Below are 20,191 nucleotides of genomic sequence, written 5' to 3' on the forward strand. Positions count from 1 at the left end.
TGCCAGGTCCACCCTGGGCCGGAAACAAGCACCCTGGACCGGAAAAAAGCATCCTGGGACGGGTTTCAGGGCACCACCCTTCATCAACCAGGCTAGCTTGAATCCAGTGGTGTAGTGAGCACAGGACCCACTTCTGGGCATACCCTTCCCACTTAGGGAGACATATGCAAAAAAAACAATGAATGTACGGAATGCTGGAAAATGCAAACATTCACCTCCATTCACAAGGATCTGGGTTAAATCCATCATTCTTTTGACCACCACACCACCCCAGTTTGGAACCAGCCATGCATGGTGAAGACTGATTTGCACAAGGATGGGTCCAAACTGGAATGCCATGGTGAGCAAAATAACAATGGATTTAGACCCAGATCTCTGTACTGGGGTGAATGTATGACATCGTTCAGAATTCTGTCAACAAATTGTTCTTTCTGAACCAATCCAAAGTTTGGCATTGGCGGTCCTGCAGCAGAATCAACATACATTTTACAGGGAGCCAGGACTTTTATCGCAGCAATCTGATATAGAGAGTATTAAGGGGGCTCTGGCTCTTTCATCAGAACAAGTCAATCAATTCCAGAAAGGATATTGGCAAACGAAGAACAGTTAACAGTGGTACTGTGTAGGGGAGCCCCCCATTGGGAATTCACTTCGAAGTCTCATGTGAAACGTAATTACTGTTAATGACTATATCCAGTGACAAACTGTTAAATTTACGTAAATAAATATAAAAAAGCAGTACCTCGTGGTAGATGTGATGCTCCAATGTGCAGTGGAGTCCCAGGTGCACCACTACGAACGATTGACATCTGGACATTTGCTGCCATGATATGGTGCAGGTTACTCTGATGTCCCTAAATCACAGAAACACACACAGAGAAGGACTAGAATCAAAATTAAGGGCGCAATAAAGGGTGTTTAGTTACATACAAAGGAAGTAGAGACAAATCTCCCTGCCCAAGAGAACATTTATTCATTTCATGAACAAAGACCAATCAGACAACAGGGAATCTCATCTTATGCCAAAGATTGTAAATTCAAAGTGAATTAAAAAGAGCTGGACCATTTATTTATTGGACACACACAGTCCGAAACGTGTGTAAAATATACTACTTTGCCATGGAAGTACACTTTGGCTGCTAGAAATGCACATGCCACATGTTGCCTTACACCATTATGTAGGAATAAAGGATACATTTTTATGTTACTGCAGATTTATAGGCAATGAAAAGATTTTTTAGATTGAGTTGGGAAATATTCGTTCTGGATGGTCTCTGTATTTCATGGAAGAAGAAGACAAGAACAAAACTTGCCTGCTGGCCACTGATGGTAGCCACAGGAATGGCAGACGCCTGTGGTAGGTTCCCTTCCACAGTCACCGTCACCTGCCCTGATACCTTGGATAAAGAGGAGAGGGAAGAGGGTGGAGCCGGAGCAATTGGGCGACTGGGCATGGAGGACTTCAGTGAGGTCTGGATGCACCATAAGGAGAAAAACATAATTAGAATGAATGCATACTTTTAGCTACAATGACATCAAGCCATCGAAAACAGGAGGCCATTGGCAGTACCATCCTCAGTAGTTCAAACTATTAGCTTGTACAACAAGAGCTCTTTCATGACTCTACCCTAGCATAACGACATATCACCACCTATCTCTACCTGAAACACCAGTAGCTAACTATTTTGCTACCTACCACACCAACGCACAGAAAAGTGTCACTCATCTAACAGATATTCAATTTAATTGTGCATTGTGATCCTGCAATGATCCCTTTTACATACTGCTCTCCGTTCTGCCTTGCTGGGAGCTCAAATTATGTTAAGGCTTGAGGAGCATTTTAAAATAAATACATTTCTGCAATCATAATTGCGGATACCCAATCCTGGGTCACCACTAGAAGGCTACCAAATGCTCTTATGTCCCGCTCCTTCTGCACAAGAACCATTTCTTTTCAGTCCAGGATCTGGAAATATCATATAAGAGGGCATCCTGAAATGTTCTCTGGACCCCATCAAGGTAGCTATTCACTATGCTGTGCTTCTTATGTCCTCCATGAGAATATTAGACTATATCACACACATCCGCTAAGTGCTCCGCTGGCTCCCCATCAAGGTAAAGATACAATGAAAAATCAGATGCCTTGAATATAAAGCTGTTCACCTGAACTGGACTTCTTAAGACCTCAGTCTTAACACCATACAAGAAATTTAAAGAGACCTAAACGAACCAGACTTTACATCTTTCCAAGCTCTCTACCAAATATTCTGTGGATTCACCCCATCTATTTAAAAATTCACCCTTCAAGTTGGCAATGAAATTTCACACACAGTCTTTTAGAAAACACTTAAAACACTTTCGGCATCAACCTAAAGAGCACTGACTCAGCCTTCAATACGATTTTTGGAATACTCCTCATCTAAACTCCTAAACAGGTCTACCCTGTTCTTATATTCTTGATCACCCACCGATGTTTCATGTTTCCTGCACACCATGTAAATAGATATAGCCCGGTTAACTTACACTATCTGCCACTTCAAAATATATGAAAGAAAGTGTTCCTCTAATAAGGGATGTTCGTTACATGGACAACTTTCAAATATTTCAAGGCACTGTTGCACAAGTTACTACTTGTGTAACGATATATCGTAAGAGACATTAGTTAGTGATAGATTCCTTACCTTAGAATATCCCCAGGCGTCAGACTGGATCCTGAAACTTTTGCGTAGCCGTACCCTTGCGCGTCGGTAGGAGTCGTCTGCGGCTCCGCGTCCGTCGTGGGCGCCGTGATGACGTCGTCGGAGTACTTAGACGCCGCCTCTGCGTGCTGACGTCAGTTCTTCGCCACAGCTTTCCCGCGCCAGAAGCGCAGAGCCATGACAAAAACCAACACTGGTGCCAAGAAACTAGGGCCCTGAAAGGGGATGACCTTAACCCTAGATATCGGTTCGCAGAACGGGGAGGATGGGTGGGTCAGTAAGGAATCTATCACTAACTAATGTCTCTTACAGATATATCGTTACACAAGTAGTAACTTGTGCATCTGAAATAGACACGTTAGTGATAGATTCCTTACCTTAGAATAGATACCCCAGCAATACCATCCCCGTGGTGGTGGGTCTGCGAACCAATAATCACACCAGAAAGTCCTGGAGGACGGAACGGCCAAAGTAGCCGTCCCTCCGGACTTGACTGTCCAGGCAATAGTGTCTTGCAAACGTGTGCAGCGAGGCCCACGTAGCTGCCTGGCAAATGTCCTGCAAGGGAACTCCCCGGCCCAGGGCAGTTGTAGTCGCCGTGGCTCGAGTGGAATGAGCCCTCAGCCCAACAGGGGGTTCCTTCTTAGCCAAGGAGTAACACGCCTGGATTCACAAGATAATCCACCGGGAGATGGTCCGCTTGTGCACCGCTTTCCCTTTATTAGCGCCCGCGTACCCAACGAAGAGTTGATCATCCACCCGGAACTGTTGTGTGCGATTCAGATAAAATGAGAGCGCACGTTTTGGGTCCAGACGGTGGAGCCTCTCCTCTTCTCTCGAGGGGCGCGGAGGCGGAAAGAAGGTGGGCAACGTGATGGATTGCCCAATGTGGAAGGCCGTGACTACCTTAGGTAGGAAGGAGGGCCTTGTCCGTAACACAACTTTGTCCGGATGGACTGAAAGGAAAGGAGGCTTACAAGATAGAGCCTGGAGCTCACTCACTCTCCTGGCAGAGGTGATGGCTACCAGGAAGGCAGTCTTCAAAGAAAGAAGGCGAAGAGGACAGTTGTGAAGTGGCTCAAAGGGAGCGCACATCAGAAATGTAAGAACCAGGTTCAAGTCCCACTGAGGCATCACGAAGGGAACAGGAGGAAACGTATGAGTGATGCCCTTCAGGAATCGATTAACGATAGGGGACTTGAACAAAGAAGGTTGGTCAGGCAGCCTCAGGAAGGCCGAAAGATCTGAAAGATAGCCCTTGACAGTGCCCAGAGCAGAGCCCTGCTGGGCAAGAGAGAGAAGAAAGAAGAGAACCTCAGAAAGAGGGGCATTGAGGGGATCCACAGCCTTTGCTGTGCACCATGCCACAAATCTGTTCCACCTGCAGGCGTATACCGACGCCTGGCTGCCAGAATGATGTTGCAAACGTGAGGAGGCAAGTCAAATGGCCTCAACTGTCGCCGCTCAATCTCCAAGCATGGAGGTGGAGACTGGACAGGTTCGGGTGGAGGACCGTCCCCTGCTGCTGCGACAGAAGGTCCTCCTGAAGAGGCAGACGAACCGGGGGATCGACTGACATACTGAGTAGCTCGGGATACCAGTACCTTCGTGCCCAGTCCGGAGCCACAAGGATGACTTGTGCCCAGTCGCGCTTGATCTTCTTCAGCACTCTGGGCAGAAGTGGTATAGGCGGAAAGGCGTACAACAGACCGCAGCTCCACTCGCGACGAAAAGCGTCTCCGAGCGAGTGCCGCCTTGGAAATTCCAACGCGCAGAACTGATGACATTGCGCGTTCTCTTCGGTGGCGAATAGATCTAACCAAGGCTCTCCCCATCGCAGAAAGAGGCCTTGCGCCACGTCCGAGTTCAGACGCCATTCGTGATCCATCGAGCACCGACGGCTGAGTTCGTCCGCCCTGGCGTTCAGAGAACCTGCCAGGTGTTGAACCATCAGAGTCACGCCCTGATGTTCCAGCCACTGCCAGAGACGCAGAGCCTCCTGGCAAAGGGTCCACGACCCCACTCCGCCCTGTTTGTTGCAGTACCACATGGCGGTGGTGTTGTCCGTGAACACTTGCACTGCACTCCCTCGGACAGACGGGAGGAATGCCTTCAGTGCCAGACGAATCGCCCGCAGCACCAACACATTGATATGGAGCCGGGACTCCGCCGGAGACCAGAGTCCTCTGATCTCCGCCTCTCCAGGGTGGCCTCCCCAACCCTGGAGGGACGCGTCCGTCACAACTACGTGCTCCGGTTGGGGAATGGAGAGGGATATGCCGTTGAACCAATCGCGGTCCGAGAGCCACCACTGCAGCTGTCTCGCAGTGCCCTCCGAGATCAGGACATGGTCGGACAGGTTGCCCTGATGCTGGGCCCACTGAAACTTCAGGTCCCACTGCAGAGCCCGCATCCGCCACCGTGTGTGATGCACCAGAAGGATGCAGGAGGCCATCAGCCCCAGAAGCCGCAGCGTCAACCTGACCGAAATTCGGGATAAAGGCCCGAAGATCGGAAGCAGAGCCTGTATATCCCGAACCCGCTGTTCGGGCGGGTAAACCCGAAACTGCGCCAAGTCGAGAACCGTTCCAATGAAAAGGAGCTTCTGAGAGGGGCACAGGTGTGTCTTCGGCACATTGATGGAAAATCCAACTGTCTGGGGCGAGCCCGCCTTCAACAACCAGTCGTCTAGGTAGAGGAAGACTGACACCCCTAACCTGCACAGATGAGCTGCGACCACCGCCATCACCTTCGTGAAAACCCGTGGGGCGCTGGTAAGGCCGAAGGGGAGCACAGTAAACTGAAAGTGCTCGTGGCCTACCGTGAACCGCAGGTAACGCCGGTGGGCCGGCAGGACGGGGATGTGGAAATACGCGTCCTGCAAGTCCAACGCTACCATCCAGTCTCCTGGGTCTAGGGCAGCTAAGACCTGAGCCAGTGTCAGCATTTTGAACTTCTCCTTCTGGAGGAAGCCGTTGACGTTCCTCAGATCCAAGATAGGGCGTAGGCCCCCTTTGCCCTTCTTGGGTACCAGGAAGTAGTGGGAGTAGCAACCACGTCCTACTTCTGGCCCAGGAACGCGCTCGATGGCCCCCTTGGCCAAGAGGGCCGAAACTTCCTCCTGCAAGAGCCGCAAGTGATCCCCCGATACGCGGTGGTGTTGCGGTGGCATGGCTTGAGGGGTCGTCTCGAAGGGGAGGGAGTAGCCCCTTGATGCCGCGGGGGCAGGTGTGGACTGACTCCGCCTGTTTCCCCGACCGCCTCCACGGCGGTTTCCACGGCCGCCGCCGCGCTGGACGACAGTTTGCGGCGTGTGGCTGGCGGCACGTGTGGGGACGCCCCTTCCCGTGCCACGAAAGGAGCGAAAGTCACCCGTTTGCTGGCGCGGGGTCGTAATGTCCACCGGTGACGATCCAGAGCCCGATGGAGGTCCAGCGGCACCCTGCGGCGCCGGGCCCGAAGGCGCCGACGGCGCCGGGGCCGCTGGACTCTGCGGCGCCAGGCCCGAGGGCACCGGCGGTGTCGGGATCGTGGGGCCCTGCGGCGCCGGGCCCGAAGGCGCCGGCGGCGTCGGGGCCGAAGCACCCAACGGCGTCGGGGTCGAAGCCCCCGACCCACTAGGACCCCCAGACGGGTTCGCTGGGCCCGAAGGCGGCGCGGAACCCGTCGGTGGAGAAAGGGACCTCATGGCCATGAGGAAACGCTCAATCTCCTCTGGCGTCGCGTTCAGCCCAGGGACCGTAGGGTATGGGGCCGGACGCGGCATCCGCGACTCCCGAGGAGCCGCGTGGGCAGTGTCACCCGAACCCCCGGCCGCATCGCACGAGCGTCGGGGGAGTCAGAAGAGCGATGATGTCTCTTCGACTTCTTATGCTTCTTACCTGACGACTTGGACCCGGAGGAGTGGTGCCGACTCCCGGAGCAGTGACGGCTTCATCCCCGCGACCTGTCCCTCGACCTCCCGTGGGACCGGGACCTCACACGGCGCGGGGCCGACTGCCGGAGGTCGAGCCGCCTGCGGGACCGCTCCCGCCTGGCCTTCCTCGAAAGGGCCCGACATTCGGGGCAGGCCTCGTCGTCATGGTCGACGCCCAAACACGCCAGGCACAGGCGGTGGGGATCCGTGACCGACATGGTACGGTCGCACTCGTCGCAATGCTTGAAGCCGGGCATCTCTGCAGGTACCGTCGGGAGTCGTACAGACTTCGAAATGGATCAAAAAGATCACCAAAACGTAGTCAAAAAGTGACTAGGGAACTGCTCTTTCCAGATCTGCGCTGGCTGGCGCGGAAAAAAGAAGAACTGACGTCAGCACGCGGAGGCGGCGTCTAAGTACTCCGACGACATCATCACGGCGCCCACGACGCAGACGACGGACGCGGAGTCGCAGACGACGCCTACCGACGCGCAAGGGTACTGCTACGCAAAAGTTTCCGGATCCAGTCTGACGCCTGGGGATATTCTAAGGTAAGGAATCTATCACCAACGTGTCTCTTTCAGATTCAAGATTATGAATCTGGGTAGGGTACACTTACTAGAAAACTAGTATTAGAGACAGGAAACCTTTCAATGACCTGCCCTCAAATTACCTTAAGAATCCCTTCAGAGAAAGATAGGGGCATGGCGGAGGTCAAATGGCCTTGCTGAGCGGTCACGGTGACGGAACCTCCTGGCTGCACCGTATGATGTGGAGCTAGCATCTGGACCGGAGGATAGGGCCGGACAACCACTGGCTCATGCTTCTCATCCCGAGGTGGCAGGCAGCTGCTTGAACACAGGTATTCTTTCAAAGCCCCTTCTGTATCTCGGCTAGACTCATCATTAACTGGATAGCAAAGTAAGCAGCAAGATATTAGAATATATAAAATATGCAATATTGTTAGACAGCAAGGTAGAAAATAGGTAAGATGAAAATAATTTAAAATACTAACTGAGCAGTCTAACCAAACCACACATATAAGATCTAGGCAACCCGACTTCCACTTGAGATCAAAACTGAGAAGGTGACTTTAAGTGCAAAAGAGGAGACTCACTACACATCTACTGAACACTGACTTGCTGAAAATTGGCCTCCTTTCCCAAAGGAATCCTAGACTAAGTCTGGGGTGTTGTAATCATTCTTACCATAAGTACATTATACATAAGATCGGTCCTCTAAAGAATAGAAATGGGTTATGCACACCATATTTTTCTCGAATGTGATCAGAAATCCGCGATTGAGGTCAGCCCTGTAAATACAGATTGCACAAAAAGCAGAATTCCACAGGACTGTGGACTACAGCCGAGAAGCAGCACTGTGAAACAGTGGTGAACCTCAACTAACCTTTCGACCGCTTTATTAGTGAAGCTGCACAGAGCAATACTGAACATTCATCAAACATTTAAAAATGTGAAATCTTCAGAAATCTAAAACAAACCTATGTGTATCTGGAGAATGCAATAAGTAATCACATCTGTAACAGAACTTCTTAAGCTTGACGAACATCAGCACTAGAAAGGTTATCCATTAATCGTGCAAAACTGGGAAAATATTCAAGACCTGTATATTATCCTATGAAGGGAAGCAAAATAGTTTACAACTTCTCCTCTGAATCCGGGTACGGTGTGAGTCCATTCATTTGCACAAATAGCCCAGGCAACACCCCCCCCCATCCCCCCACCCCCCCGGCGCCCAACTCTCTAACATGGCAAAAAATAACTGACTTCAGAATTTAGTTGAACATTAATAAGTGCTTAATTTGAGCCTTAGGGAGCCACCGGCGCTCACGTTTGGGGGCCGGCACACATTCTTCCGCATAAGATATATAAAGGTGCAAGGAAGGTAAAAAAAACACAAATGGAAAGACGGAGACGGTGAAAGACTAAAAAACCATCACGAGTGAAGGAAGGGAGTGTCTGAGGTTGATTTAGGATTGTACAGTCTTGATATTCAGCAACCGACATTCACTTGCACCGTCTGCATCTTCAGAGCAGCGGGCTTCGGCACACACTCTTTTACATGTTAAGCAATGGAAGGTAAAACTACATCCAACCCAATATGTTAAGAGTGGCAAACAGGAAACATTGTTTGGGTCTTTGAACAATGTGCAAAGTAACATTCATAACAGGGCTGTATTTCAATATTTATTTATTTGTGAGTTTTATAGCGCACAAACTAGACCCAAAAGGTATCGGAGTGCTTTACAGAGTAAGCACAAAAACAATATGAGGAACATAAAGAATTGAAAAATATATAGTAACAGTAAAAACAATAAACGGTATACAATGGGATATATAGGCAAAGTAGCAAGAAGTGCCACAGTTACATAAAGCGTAAATGAAAATATATATCAACATTATATAAAGGAAGAATCCGATAGACAGAGGGATGTGAGGATGTAAAATTCGGAGGTAGATATAGTAGGGAGTTGCAAGGGTAGGGAGAGTAGGTGCACAGAATTTTCCACCGGTAGTGAATGAGCTTGGCAACATAGCACTTAAGATCTTGAGACTAGCACTTTACAGAGCTAGCACAATAGCAGAAATGTGAGGTACATAGAGAGCAAATAAAAATAAGTCTTAACAGTAAGAAAGGAGTAGACAAAATATAGTGGGTAATTAAGCAAGAAGCAACCAGAACCAGGGTGAGTGAAAGTACATAGCGACAATAAGTAAAAAAAGAATACGAGTAATCAAGTATGAACACCAAGTCCAAACGACAAAGTGCATTCCTATCTAGCACGGAGGGGGTACAGATTGCATTACTGCAGGAAAAGAACTCCAGTGCAGATGGCGTGGGCAAGCCTTTTATATGGACTACTCAGCCTTTGCAAAGGGGTGCTAGTATGGATTAAATCTGGAGTGCCATTTCAATATACTGGGCACCAAACTGATCTGGTAGGATGCTCTGTAGTGGTACATATTCTTAAGCAACAAGGGGACCCAAAAACAGTCGACCAGGGACCTTGGGAATCAGTTATTTTAAACAACAGTGGTCCCTAGAAAGGTACAAAATAGGAAACCAAGCAATAAATATAGACACAATCGGTGCTATATTAAGTGGACATGTCCAGCATGACAGAGGTCTGATATTTACTTGTAAGCAATAAAGACAATAGTTACACAGTGATACATAAAATGGGACACAAGCCTGTGTCCTATTTAGCCAGTAGAATACACAACAGGGAAAAACGAACAACAGGGGGCTCAGGCAAAGCTTTTTGGTTTGTTAAACATAGACAATACACAGTGTCATGAAAACAAATCGCAAACAACACCTTTACAGCGAAATAACGAAAGTTTTTAGCGTATAAGGTGTATTAAAGTGTCTTTATGCACCTTATACGCTAAAAACTTTAGTATATTTTGCTGTAAAGGTGTTCTTTGCGATTTGCTTTCTTGACACTGTGTATTGTCTAACACGTTTAACAAATCACTACTTTGTCATCTCCTCTTCGACCATCCGCCGAGAAATACCGCCTCTTTCGGAGGACATCTCTCCGACCAATTAACTCACTCATCACTTCAGGACTCTAACAACATAATTCTAGGCGACCTCAACTTAAACTGGAAAGATGAAAACACTGCGCTAATCAAATCCCTAAATAATCTCCTAAGAAACCTCGATCTTACACAACACTGAACAAAGAAAACCCACATCAAAGGATCCACCCTAGACGCCATTATCACTTGGGCAGATACTGTCTGCATCGAACTTACCTTGCCTGTGGACTGGTCGGACCACCATATCATTCTGTTCCACCTAAACCAGAAGTTTCAAGACCAGCTCTGCACTCAGGACCCTCCGCGCTTGGTGAGAAATCTAAGTCAAAGTCCTCCGTAACAGAACTAACTTCTCAGTACAACACCACGAGGACCTCCATTATGGACCAAACAGCCCCCTGAAACTAAAAAGATCAAGAAACATTCCATCCAGATCATGGTTCAATACAGAAAAAAACTCTGAAAGAAGAGAACTAAGAGCGGTAGAAAGACTGTGGCAAAACAACCCATCCACAATACTACAAGCTAGACTCAGTAGAAGCAGTAAGATGGAGATACAATAAATACATAAAAAATGAAAAAACTTCCTTCTTTTGACAAAGCAAAGAACAGACCTAAGGAACTTATCAGCTTCAGGCAACAAACCTATAAACCCCCCATGACACAAATTATGGCCTCTAAAGACCTGTGTGACAACTTTGCCAACTTCTTCATTGACAACATTTCCAAGATAGAACTCTCCTTGGACATACAAAGCAGTCCTCACGACAGTAAAGCGCCCACGGAGTTAGATGTCACGCCCAAGCACCCTCCGAACTTATGGAAATCCTTCAACCCCATCTCTGAAACAGAGGTCATCAAATTGATCTCCAACACCAAACCCTCAGCACACATCATGGATCCCTTACCGACCCAACTAGCAAAAAAATGTAAATAATGCCTAGCCCCGCACTGGACTAAGATTATAAACAGATCCTTGAGTACTGGAGTCATGCCTGACTGTCTCAAAATCGGCCAAGTCACTCCTCTACTGAAAAAACTTGGCTCGGACACAAATGATCTGAACAACTTCAGACACGTCTACAATCTCACTCTTCTTGCAAAAATTATGAAAAAATTAGTTCTCCTCCAACTCACTCAACACCTAGACAGCACCAACCTTCTCGATCCTCATCAATCGGGGTTCAGGAAAGGTTATAGTGCAGAGTCAGCGATCCTAAATGTAATAGATGACATGCACAAATCTCTGGACAAAGGCCATTGCTGCCAACTCATACTCCTGGATCTATCGGCATCTTCGACACGGTTGACCACAAACTACTCAAAGCACTTCAAGAGAGTAGGAGCAGACGAGGTGGTCCTACAGTGGTTCACCTCTTTCCTACAGAACCGTACACAAGAGTATAAAAATCAATAATTTTTTGTCTGACCCACTTTCCTGGGTAGGGGTGTCCCCCAAGGATCAGTACTCTCCCCACAACTCTTTAACATCTATATGGAGCCTCTCACCCCCATACTGAAAAAAAACAACATTCCCTTCCACCTCTATGCGGACGATACACAAATCTATCTGGAAAACCTCCTCCATCGAAGACATCAAAAGACTGAACGACACTCTAAGAGAAGTCCAACGCTGGCTCTCTCGTAACCATTTAAAGCTAAATCAGGGCAAGATGGAAATCCTCCTCATCTCTAAAAAAAAAAAAAAGAGGAGAACCCACAAATCACAGAATGGATAAAAGCCATCGAGGCTCTCAACCACAACCTCGCCCTAGCGGAGTCTGTAAAATCACTGGAATTACTCTGGACCCCAAACTAGATATGAACAAACACATCAAAAATTCTGCAAAGAGCGCCTTCCTCAACCTTAAACTACTCAAAAAAATAGAACCATTCATCCCTACGAGTGACCTCAAACAAGCTACACAATCCCTGGTACTGTCCAGACTGGACTACGGGATTGCACCCCTCACAGTAGCAGCAAAATCCGATTTTCCACCACTCACTTCAACTCGGAAAGCAGCAGCCAGAATGGTCATCGGAGTAAAGAAATACGATCACATCGCGCTTGCACTAAGAGAGCTAAAATGGCTTCCTGTTGAAATGCGTGCCAATTTCAGAACCGCCTGCCTCACGCACAAAGTGCTGCACACCGGTAAACCCACCTACCAAACTGCTAAACTTCAAAAGGCTGGTCAGTCAAGAACCCTAAGGAGCTCAAACACTCTACTCCTTAACCCACCGAAATCTCGCAGACAAAAAAAAACATCTCGATCCTTCGAAGGAATTGTGCCAAAAACATGGAACTCCCTTCAAGTCCATATCAGGATTAACCCCTCCTACTTAAAATTCAAAAGGCAGCTCAAAGACCTCCACCTCACCCGACGTCGCCCAAACGGATAGCTACAAACCATAGAAGCACATGGACACTGTCATCAATGACCTCTACCTCACCCCCCTCTCCGGTCAAACCCCTCCAGGAGTCACTGGATCCTCAACGACCACTGAAGCGAGGCGTCATTTGTTCCCGGTACATTCTACTGTGATGACGGTCATATGCTGCCTGTACATTGTACTGAAATAACGTACTTTCCGTGTAAACTTTTGAACTCCACGTCGATATTATGCGATACTTCTTGGAACATTGTATATACCCAATTGGATTAATGTATCCTACGAGTGATTCATGCTGTAAAACGCTCCGATACCTTCAGATCTGGCTAGCGCTATATAAAACTCATAAAATAAATAAGATACTTTGGGACCCCTTTAAGGCAGTAATCAGGCCCAAATGTATCCCCGAAGCAGTGAGGATTAGGAGGACCCTGCTAAAAGGGACATTAGTCGTGGAGCAACTACGTGAGGTAGAGTAGCGACAGCCCGAAAATAGAGAGGTGCAGGATTTGTTACTTGAAACCAAAGAGACAGTAGCCAAACAGGTCGAAAGATGGTGGGATATTAATAGCAGAAACAACATAACCAGAACACACAATGAGAGGGACCATATCGGGTCAAGTTTGGCGTGGCTGGCAAACCCCCCAAAAGAGGCTCAGTAATACTGGAGGTCAGAGACTAACATACCCCCGCATTCTGCCGGCAACAAGACATAAATCGAGCATTTTAGGACTATTATACTGAACATTACCAAAACAAGGTGACCTGTACAGAAGAAAACAGACTTAATTTTGCAACCTATAACCTTGCCAACTGTAACAGAAGAAGTGGAAGACCTACTGGGAGGAGACATGGAACTCTCAGAGATAAGGGCCACTGTTAAAGCTATGGCCAAAAACAAGACCGCGGGCACAGACAGCCTACCAGTAGAATTCTACTCAACACACAAAGAAGAATTGGCACCCCGATTGGTGTCTCTTTACAAAACAGTAAGAGAAGAGGATAGGCGGCCTAAGACCACGCAGGAGATGCTGGTGGTGCCCGTCCAGGAACCGGGCAAACCAGCAGTTGATAAAACAGCCTATAGGCCATTGTCAATGCTCAAACTAGATTTATTAAATCCAGAGTAAAATATTGGCCACGTGGCTTCTTCCACATATGGCGAACCTTGTCCACCAGGACCAAGCAGGATTTATTCTTGGCCGCAATACTGCCATTATTGTCCGGAGACTCTTACAAGTACTAGAATCAGATTCCTTCAACACAGAGGGAGCTGCAATATTTGCGGTGGATATTAAAAAGGCATTTCATACCCTGGAGTGGACTTACCTTTATAGCGTAATGAGAAGATTTGGACTGGTTTGAGGATTTGTGGCCTAGACCAGATTTCCCTACACCGAATCACTGGCTAGAGGGAAAACAGGGTGTCTGATCTCAAACACTTCTCGGGTGGGCAGGGGCACTAGACAAGGGTGTCCCCTGTCGCAGTTCATATTTGCATTAGCTATGGAGCCTTTGGCTTGTCACGCCAGGAAAGGACCCCTATAGCAAACTGGGGGGAACATCACTACATTGAGCTATATGCGGACGACCTTCTGATGTTCCTCGGATTCATGAGGGGAGACCTCGCAGGAGCGAGGGAACTCATTGCGCGTCTTGGAAGAGTATTTGGATTGCGGTTCAACTGAAAAAAATCATGCCCGTTTCGGACTATGGCTAACAAAGAGAGACTGGACATAGGGCAAGACATAGTGAAGGAGCCCAGATGTCTCCAGTATCTAGGAGTGAGAATTTCTCATGGTGCCTTGGATAGACTAAAAGGTAACGTTGGAAAGTGAATTCAAGGATTGAAGGTAAGTATAGAGTTCTGTGCATATTTGCTGTTGTCTGATGTGCAGGATAGCCCTTTTGAAGATGGTGGCACTACCACGCCCACAGTATCTCTTTGTAGTCCTGTTGATATGGATCCAGAAGAGCATATTTCAAGAGCTCTGTTCACTGATAATCTGGTTGATATGGGGGATGGGCAGACATTAAAAGTTACTATCTAGCGGCCCAGCTCCAATGGCTTACGCAGTGGATAGCGGGTAGAATCCAGGGGGCAGAGAATTTAGGCCCGATATACCAGAACTGCATCAGCTGGCCTGAGTGGTGTCGCGAATACCCATTCTGAGACAGGAGATAATCCGGAGTGAAGTGTTCCAGAAGTGCTGGACCCGGATCTTTCGGAGAACAAAAACTAAACAACCATCCTCTCGGGATATCCCGCTAGAGTTCCTAACTGCGCTCCCACATGGGGGCAATTGGAGAGGACTAAGGCAGAGGGCAACGACGGGAGCATCTACAGCAGGGACTCTATATGACAACAGAACATTATTACCTTTCAAAGACTTAAAAGAAAGCTACAAGCTCCCGCAGGGCCCACTTCCTTCGCCACAGGGAACTCACAGCGGCAATTCAGAAACACTGCGGTTAGGGGGGTGGTAGAGCCTCCGCTGTAGGAAGGGTACCAATATATTGTGACGTCATACGGGACGATCAAAGCTGTAACTGGTCTACATTGGAGACTCCGGGAAGAAGGAATGCCCCCACTCGACAACTTAAGGATACACTGGGAGAACGACTTGGGGCCCCCAAAGAGGAGAAAGTAGGGAAAAATATGTTGTACCGCATTACCTAAGTATCTAGAAATGCCAGATTTAAGTTGATAAATATTTATGTGCTTCATTTTTTTTTAAACTGCTGTATTCGTTTTTAATGGTTAGACACATAGCAAACATATCCAGTGATCAAGTGAAACACCATCACAGGGATATAGCATATACATATAACTACATTTTCTAATTCGCTGCAAAAGAAGACAACAGCAGCAATCCCTATTTTAGCCCACAAAGAAACAGTGACGGAGAGGATACATCACGAGTACTGATGTAGATGTTGGCTATCCTGCTATGTAAATGTGAGTTGGAAATGGGTGCACCACCGTGTGTCTGTGTTGTACTGTTGAGAACTACAGATCCCATTATCATGGATCTGGTGAACTAATTGGACACTCAGGAGGGACGATGGGCCTAAGCAGCAGTGGGGGTGGGTTTGTATAAATTTCTTGCACAAAGCTGTAACATCTTGGGTAATGCCCATGTGTGTGAACATGGGATCCACACTCTCCCGGCGGGGGTGGGGGGGAGGGGGGGGGGGAAACAGGGGGGGTGTACTTTTGATTTGTGTGTGTGTACTTTTGTTAACCTGTCTCGGTTATCTATGGGGCCTTTTGCAATTAATGACTTGGTTCATCTTGTCTTATGTTTGTGTTGTCAGCAGCATTCTTCACGTCAAGAGCAGCCTCGAGTGTTGTTAGTATTGTATTCCATTAGGACGTGATCAGGTATTTACGCAAGCCCAGGATGTCCTCCCTATGTAAGGCTGTGCACACCTCCTCGGCCCAGTCCAATAATGAATGAGGGCGGTGGCAGATAAAGTGGCAGATTAGTGAAATGATACAGCAGGCCTGGGAGCACTATCATTTTATTAAGTACGACCCTCCCTACTACTGAAATGTTAAGGGCTTTCCAGAATGCTATCTGCGAGTTAGTGCTGTGACTGCTCTGGTGAGGTTCCCATTCAATAGGTCCTGGTCCGTGTGGTAGATCCAAATCCCTAGATAGAGAAACAGGCTTGGTTGCCAAGGGACTGGGGCATCGCCTATGAGGAGGTGAGGGTCCGCCATTTGGGGACCGAAGGGGAACAGGCAAGATTTTCCCCAATTTACCCTCAACCCTGACAGTGCAGCAAAAAAATTGAAGGTGTGTGTAATCACTGACGGTACTGAGCTGATGACTCAGATATATAGTAAAATGTCATCAGGGTAAAACGATATGGCGTGTGTGTCTACGCCCATTGGGATGCCCCAGTTAGCCACAGAGGCGTATATAGCTAGTGCTAGCGGCTCTGTAGCTAGGGAGAAAATTAGTGGCGAAAGGGGGCAACCCTGCCTGATGCCCCTACCAATCCTTATAGGCTGCAGGAACAAACAGCCAGTACGGACACAAACTGTGGGTGCTCCATATAGCAATCTGACCAGGCTCAGGAAATATAGGCCAATCCCATATCGTGGGAGAGTAGCTTATAAAAAGGGGCATTCTATGGCGTTGAAAGCCTTATCCAAGTCTAAGACAAGCCTCCCGACTCAGGCCAGTCGCGCGAGGTATATCTCAACACCCTGAACAGTGTAGGAAGATTGAGGGATGTATTTCGCACAGGGACAAACCCGTTCTGGTCCCCATGAATGAGATGTGGTGTAAAGGACGACAGCTGACTTGCTAGTATCCCCACTATAATGTTGTAATCTATGTTAAGTAGAGCTAGTGGGCAGTATAAGCTCAGCTGCGTGGGGTCCCTGTCTGGTTTTGGGAGAGTAATCAGTGTAGTTTCAGTAAGTGATATTGGGAGGCACGAGTTTTGCAATGCCTCCATGTAGACCCAGAGTATCCACTGGGCCATCAAGACAGCATACGTTTGTAGAATTCAGATGGAAGTCGCCTGGGCCAGGTACTGTGCCAGAGAGCAATGCACTTATTGCGAGGTTTACTTCCTCTAATAGGATAGGTACATCTAATTCCAGGCGCTGGTCTTCTGTTAGATGGGGAATAACTAGACTATCAAGAATGTGTGTTGTGATGGGGCTCACTGGTCTGTCTTGTTTAATCCCTCAACCAAGGAGAGACCCTGATCGGTCAGCCTGCACATGTGTTTACAGGGGGGGGGGGGAAGAACGAGAGAGAGGCGTGTGTGTTTGTATGTGTCAGCGTTACACGTGTTTCAAACTGTAACAGAACATGCTCCATTTCAAAAAAAAAATTCTCAACTTGACGCAACATGCCGCCTCCTGCGCCCAAGCGTTTCCCTCGTATTGTGGCTTTTAGCGCGTCTAATTCCACAAGTGTCGATGTGGCAGTGCCGGAGTTCCTCTCAAAATATTCCCCTATGGCTGTGCCAATTGAGTCTTGGAAGACCGCGTCCTCTAGCATTGCCCGCTGTAACCGGGGATCAGAGGAGTCCTGTTCTCCCATGTTACGGGGACAATGTGGATTATGATCGGAATGGGTGCGTTCCAGGTAATCCATGTCCAGATGTAGATGTAGATGTAGGGGACACTTTTATAGCGCGTCTATCACTTCATGGAGTATCTTGGCGTGATAGACGCGCTATAAAAATGTCCGCTACAGTGTGAAGCAGCGAGGAAGTGCACGGAAATCTAAGCAGACATGCAGTGTGTGTTGTTGAGTAGAATGAATATATCCTCAATGTGAGGTTGCAGGGTCTACACAAGTCTTCCAATTCCCAGCCATGTGCCCAGTTTCTCAGGACTGCTGCACTGGAGGATACTGCAGTGCTGCACAGGGGAAGGAGGGGGGTCCTGAGATCTTCGGGGTAATGTCTGGTAGTGTTCGTGAGTTGCTGTTGGACGATATTGGGTAAACAAGGAGTTTATGAGGGCGGGCTAGCGATCCCAGTCATTAAGGGCTACTACCTGGCCTCCCAACTAATTAACATCAACGAATGGGCTTTCTCAACGGTGTCAGAGCCGGCATACCGGGTGGACAGGTAAGCAATGGGGAGCAGGGGCTACTTGGCAGCCCTGCACTGAAAGACACCTGGGAAACCATTCCCACCACACACGCAGACAGTAAGAAGAGCCATGAAGAGTGTAAGGTGGGAAGCAGAACAGACCGAACAGACCCCACTTTAGGAAAGTGACCTGCCGAGGAAGGTGGTGAAACTACAGGATTCCAGAATTGGAAGCTTATAGGGATAGAGCTGCTGGGAGACATATCAAAAAAGGCGCATGCTTAAGTTTGAAGCGTTACAAACAGAATACCAACTAGCAGAATCCAAAAGGTTTCGTTATCTCCAGCTTAGACATGCCCTGAAAAAACACATTACGGAGGGGGACTGTAGGAAGGTGAATATCTGACTATATGGTTACCCCAACTTTTTGCCTAGTGGTTAGCTGGTTTTTGACTTAGTTGGCCTGGGATCCTGCTATTCAGGGCCCCAGGCTATCTGTTCTCTCTGTAAAAGGACTCCATGTACTTTAGGTACATATCTAATTGGGTATTGGGTCACCTTGGGAGCCCCTGTATAGTGTACCATAGGTACCAGGGCATAGGTGCATCCAAGGCCTACCAGGGGCTGCAGCATGAATTATGCCACCCCTGGCTGGCCATCCAAACTGACACCACAGGCTGACCACTCAGCTTGGGCAAGGTGGTGTAATCACCCCTTGCTTAGATATAGTGTGTACCTATATCTAACCTTATATATAGACACATATGTACCTATAAGTCACTCCTATGGCAGGCCTTAACAATCCTGGAGGCAGAGTGTTTGATTTTATGTGAGATGGTGCCCTAGCATGAGCTGAGCCTGTCTGCAGCTTTCGGAACCATGCAACCCCCCCCCCAGCCAGTTCTGGCGGCGGGGGTAGCATTCCACCCTTCTAGAGGGAGAAGACATGTAGTTACTGCTTTACCCGGGTAAAGTTAAACAGAGCCTCAGCATCACAAAATGGATGCTGCTGCCACAGGCACGAGTCTGACCTCCTGCTGCTGGACGAAACTCCGGCAGGGGAGGCCTGGACAATAGGTTTCTTGCCTTGGGAGGTGCTAGCACCTTCCCAGACAGACTTTAGTGTATTGGGGCAGGGTGGGTTGAAAGAAATGAGACACTGCCTGGGGCACACAAGGTGCCCCATGCATAGCCCAGTTCAAACCAGTTGCTGGGGCACTCCAGCCCCAGCTCTGGCACGAAACTGGACAAAGGGAAAGAGGTGTAACCACCCCCTTCCAAAGTTCCACCCACAGGAGGGACCTAGCAGGTAATCCAGCCCCTTAGTTTAGTATAAAGATAGGAGCTGAGTCTAGAGACTTTAGATTTTTATCCTGGAAAGAAACTCAGACACAAACTCTTGGACCTTCGACGTTCCATATCGACTGGAAGACATCTCCCTTATGGTCAAGGAGTGACCACCGTGTGCAAACAGGCACCAACAGTAACTTGTCGGTTTGCTTTGTCGACGCTCCAGCCGGATCCCGAAGACTTAGCGACGCAGACTCTGGACTTCCAGAATTCTCTGACTCCGACCCACATCCACAGAAAAGCTGAGACCCGTGGCGGACACGAGAGAAGTTGGACCTGACATCCTGCAGTACCTGCTTTTTGCTACCTGTGCAGCTTGAGGCGTCCTCGAAGTTGTGCATTAGGATTTGAGAAGCCCCAGACCCGAGCAGTAAGTGCACCGAAGCTCAGCCCTCCACGAGTGCCGCGTGGGGCCTGCGCCTGCATTTCTCCTCGACGCGTCTTCGCGGTTGCTAGCCCGTAGTCTAGTGGCCCCTCTGAAGACATCCTTTTGAAACAACGACGCTTACCTGGTTGCTCCAGTCTTGCTCTAGCTTCCCTGTGAAAGAGAAGCGCCCCAGACCTTGCGGGTCTGAACAGAAGCCCATCTTCACTTCCTGCGTGGGTTGCGGTTACCAAGGCTTGTTGGGTCCAATCCGGATACCGACACCGCAGTCACAGAGAGCCTTCATGGGACAGCTCGTATCCAGCATCTGGTC

At 48.5% G+C, this 20,191-nt stretch overlaps 1 protein-coding gene across 1 annotated transcript in view; it reads right to left on the reverse strand.

The window, feature by feature from the left end:
• SAP130 (Sin3A associated protein 130) overlaps window positions 1-20,191 on the reverse strand; it is a 988,428-nt gene that overhangs the window by 951,106 nt on the left and 17,131 nt on the right. Inside the window, exons 3-5 of the mRNA XM_086942556.1 lie at window positions 7,289-7,524; window positions 1,314-1,472; window positions 743-854 (exon numbers count right to left, since the gene is read on the reverse strand). Of these exons, the coding sequence (XP_086798682.1) occupies window positions 743-854; window positions 1,314-1,472; window positions 7,289-7,524 (507 nt within the window). The remainder of the gene's footprint in view (window positions 1-742; window positions 855-1,313; window positions 1,473-7,288; window positions 7,525-20,191) is intronic.

This window comes from Lissotriton vulgaris, chromosome 11 (assembly GCF_964263255.1).
Source record: "Lissotriton vulgaris chromosome 11, aLisVul1.2, whole genome shotgun sequence".
In the NCBI taxonomy this organism is placed as follows: domain Eukaryota; kingdom Metazoa; phylum Chordata; class Amphibia; order Caudata; family Salamandridae; genus Lissotriton; species Lissotriton vulgaris.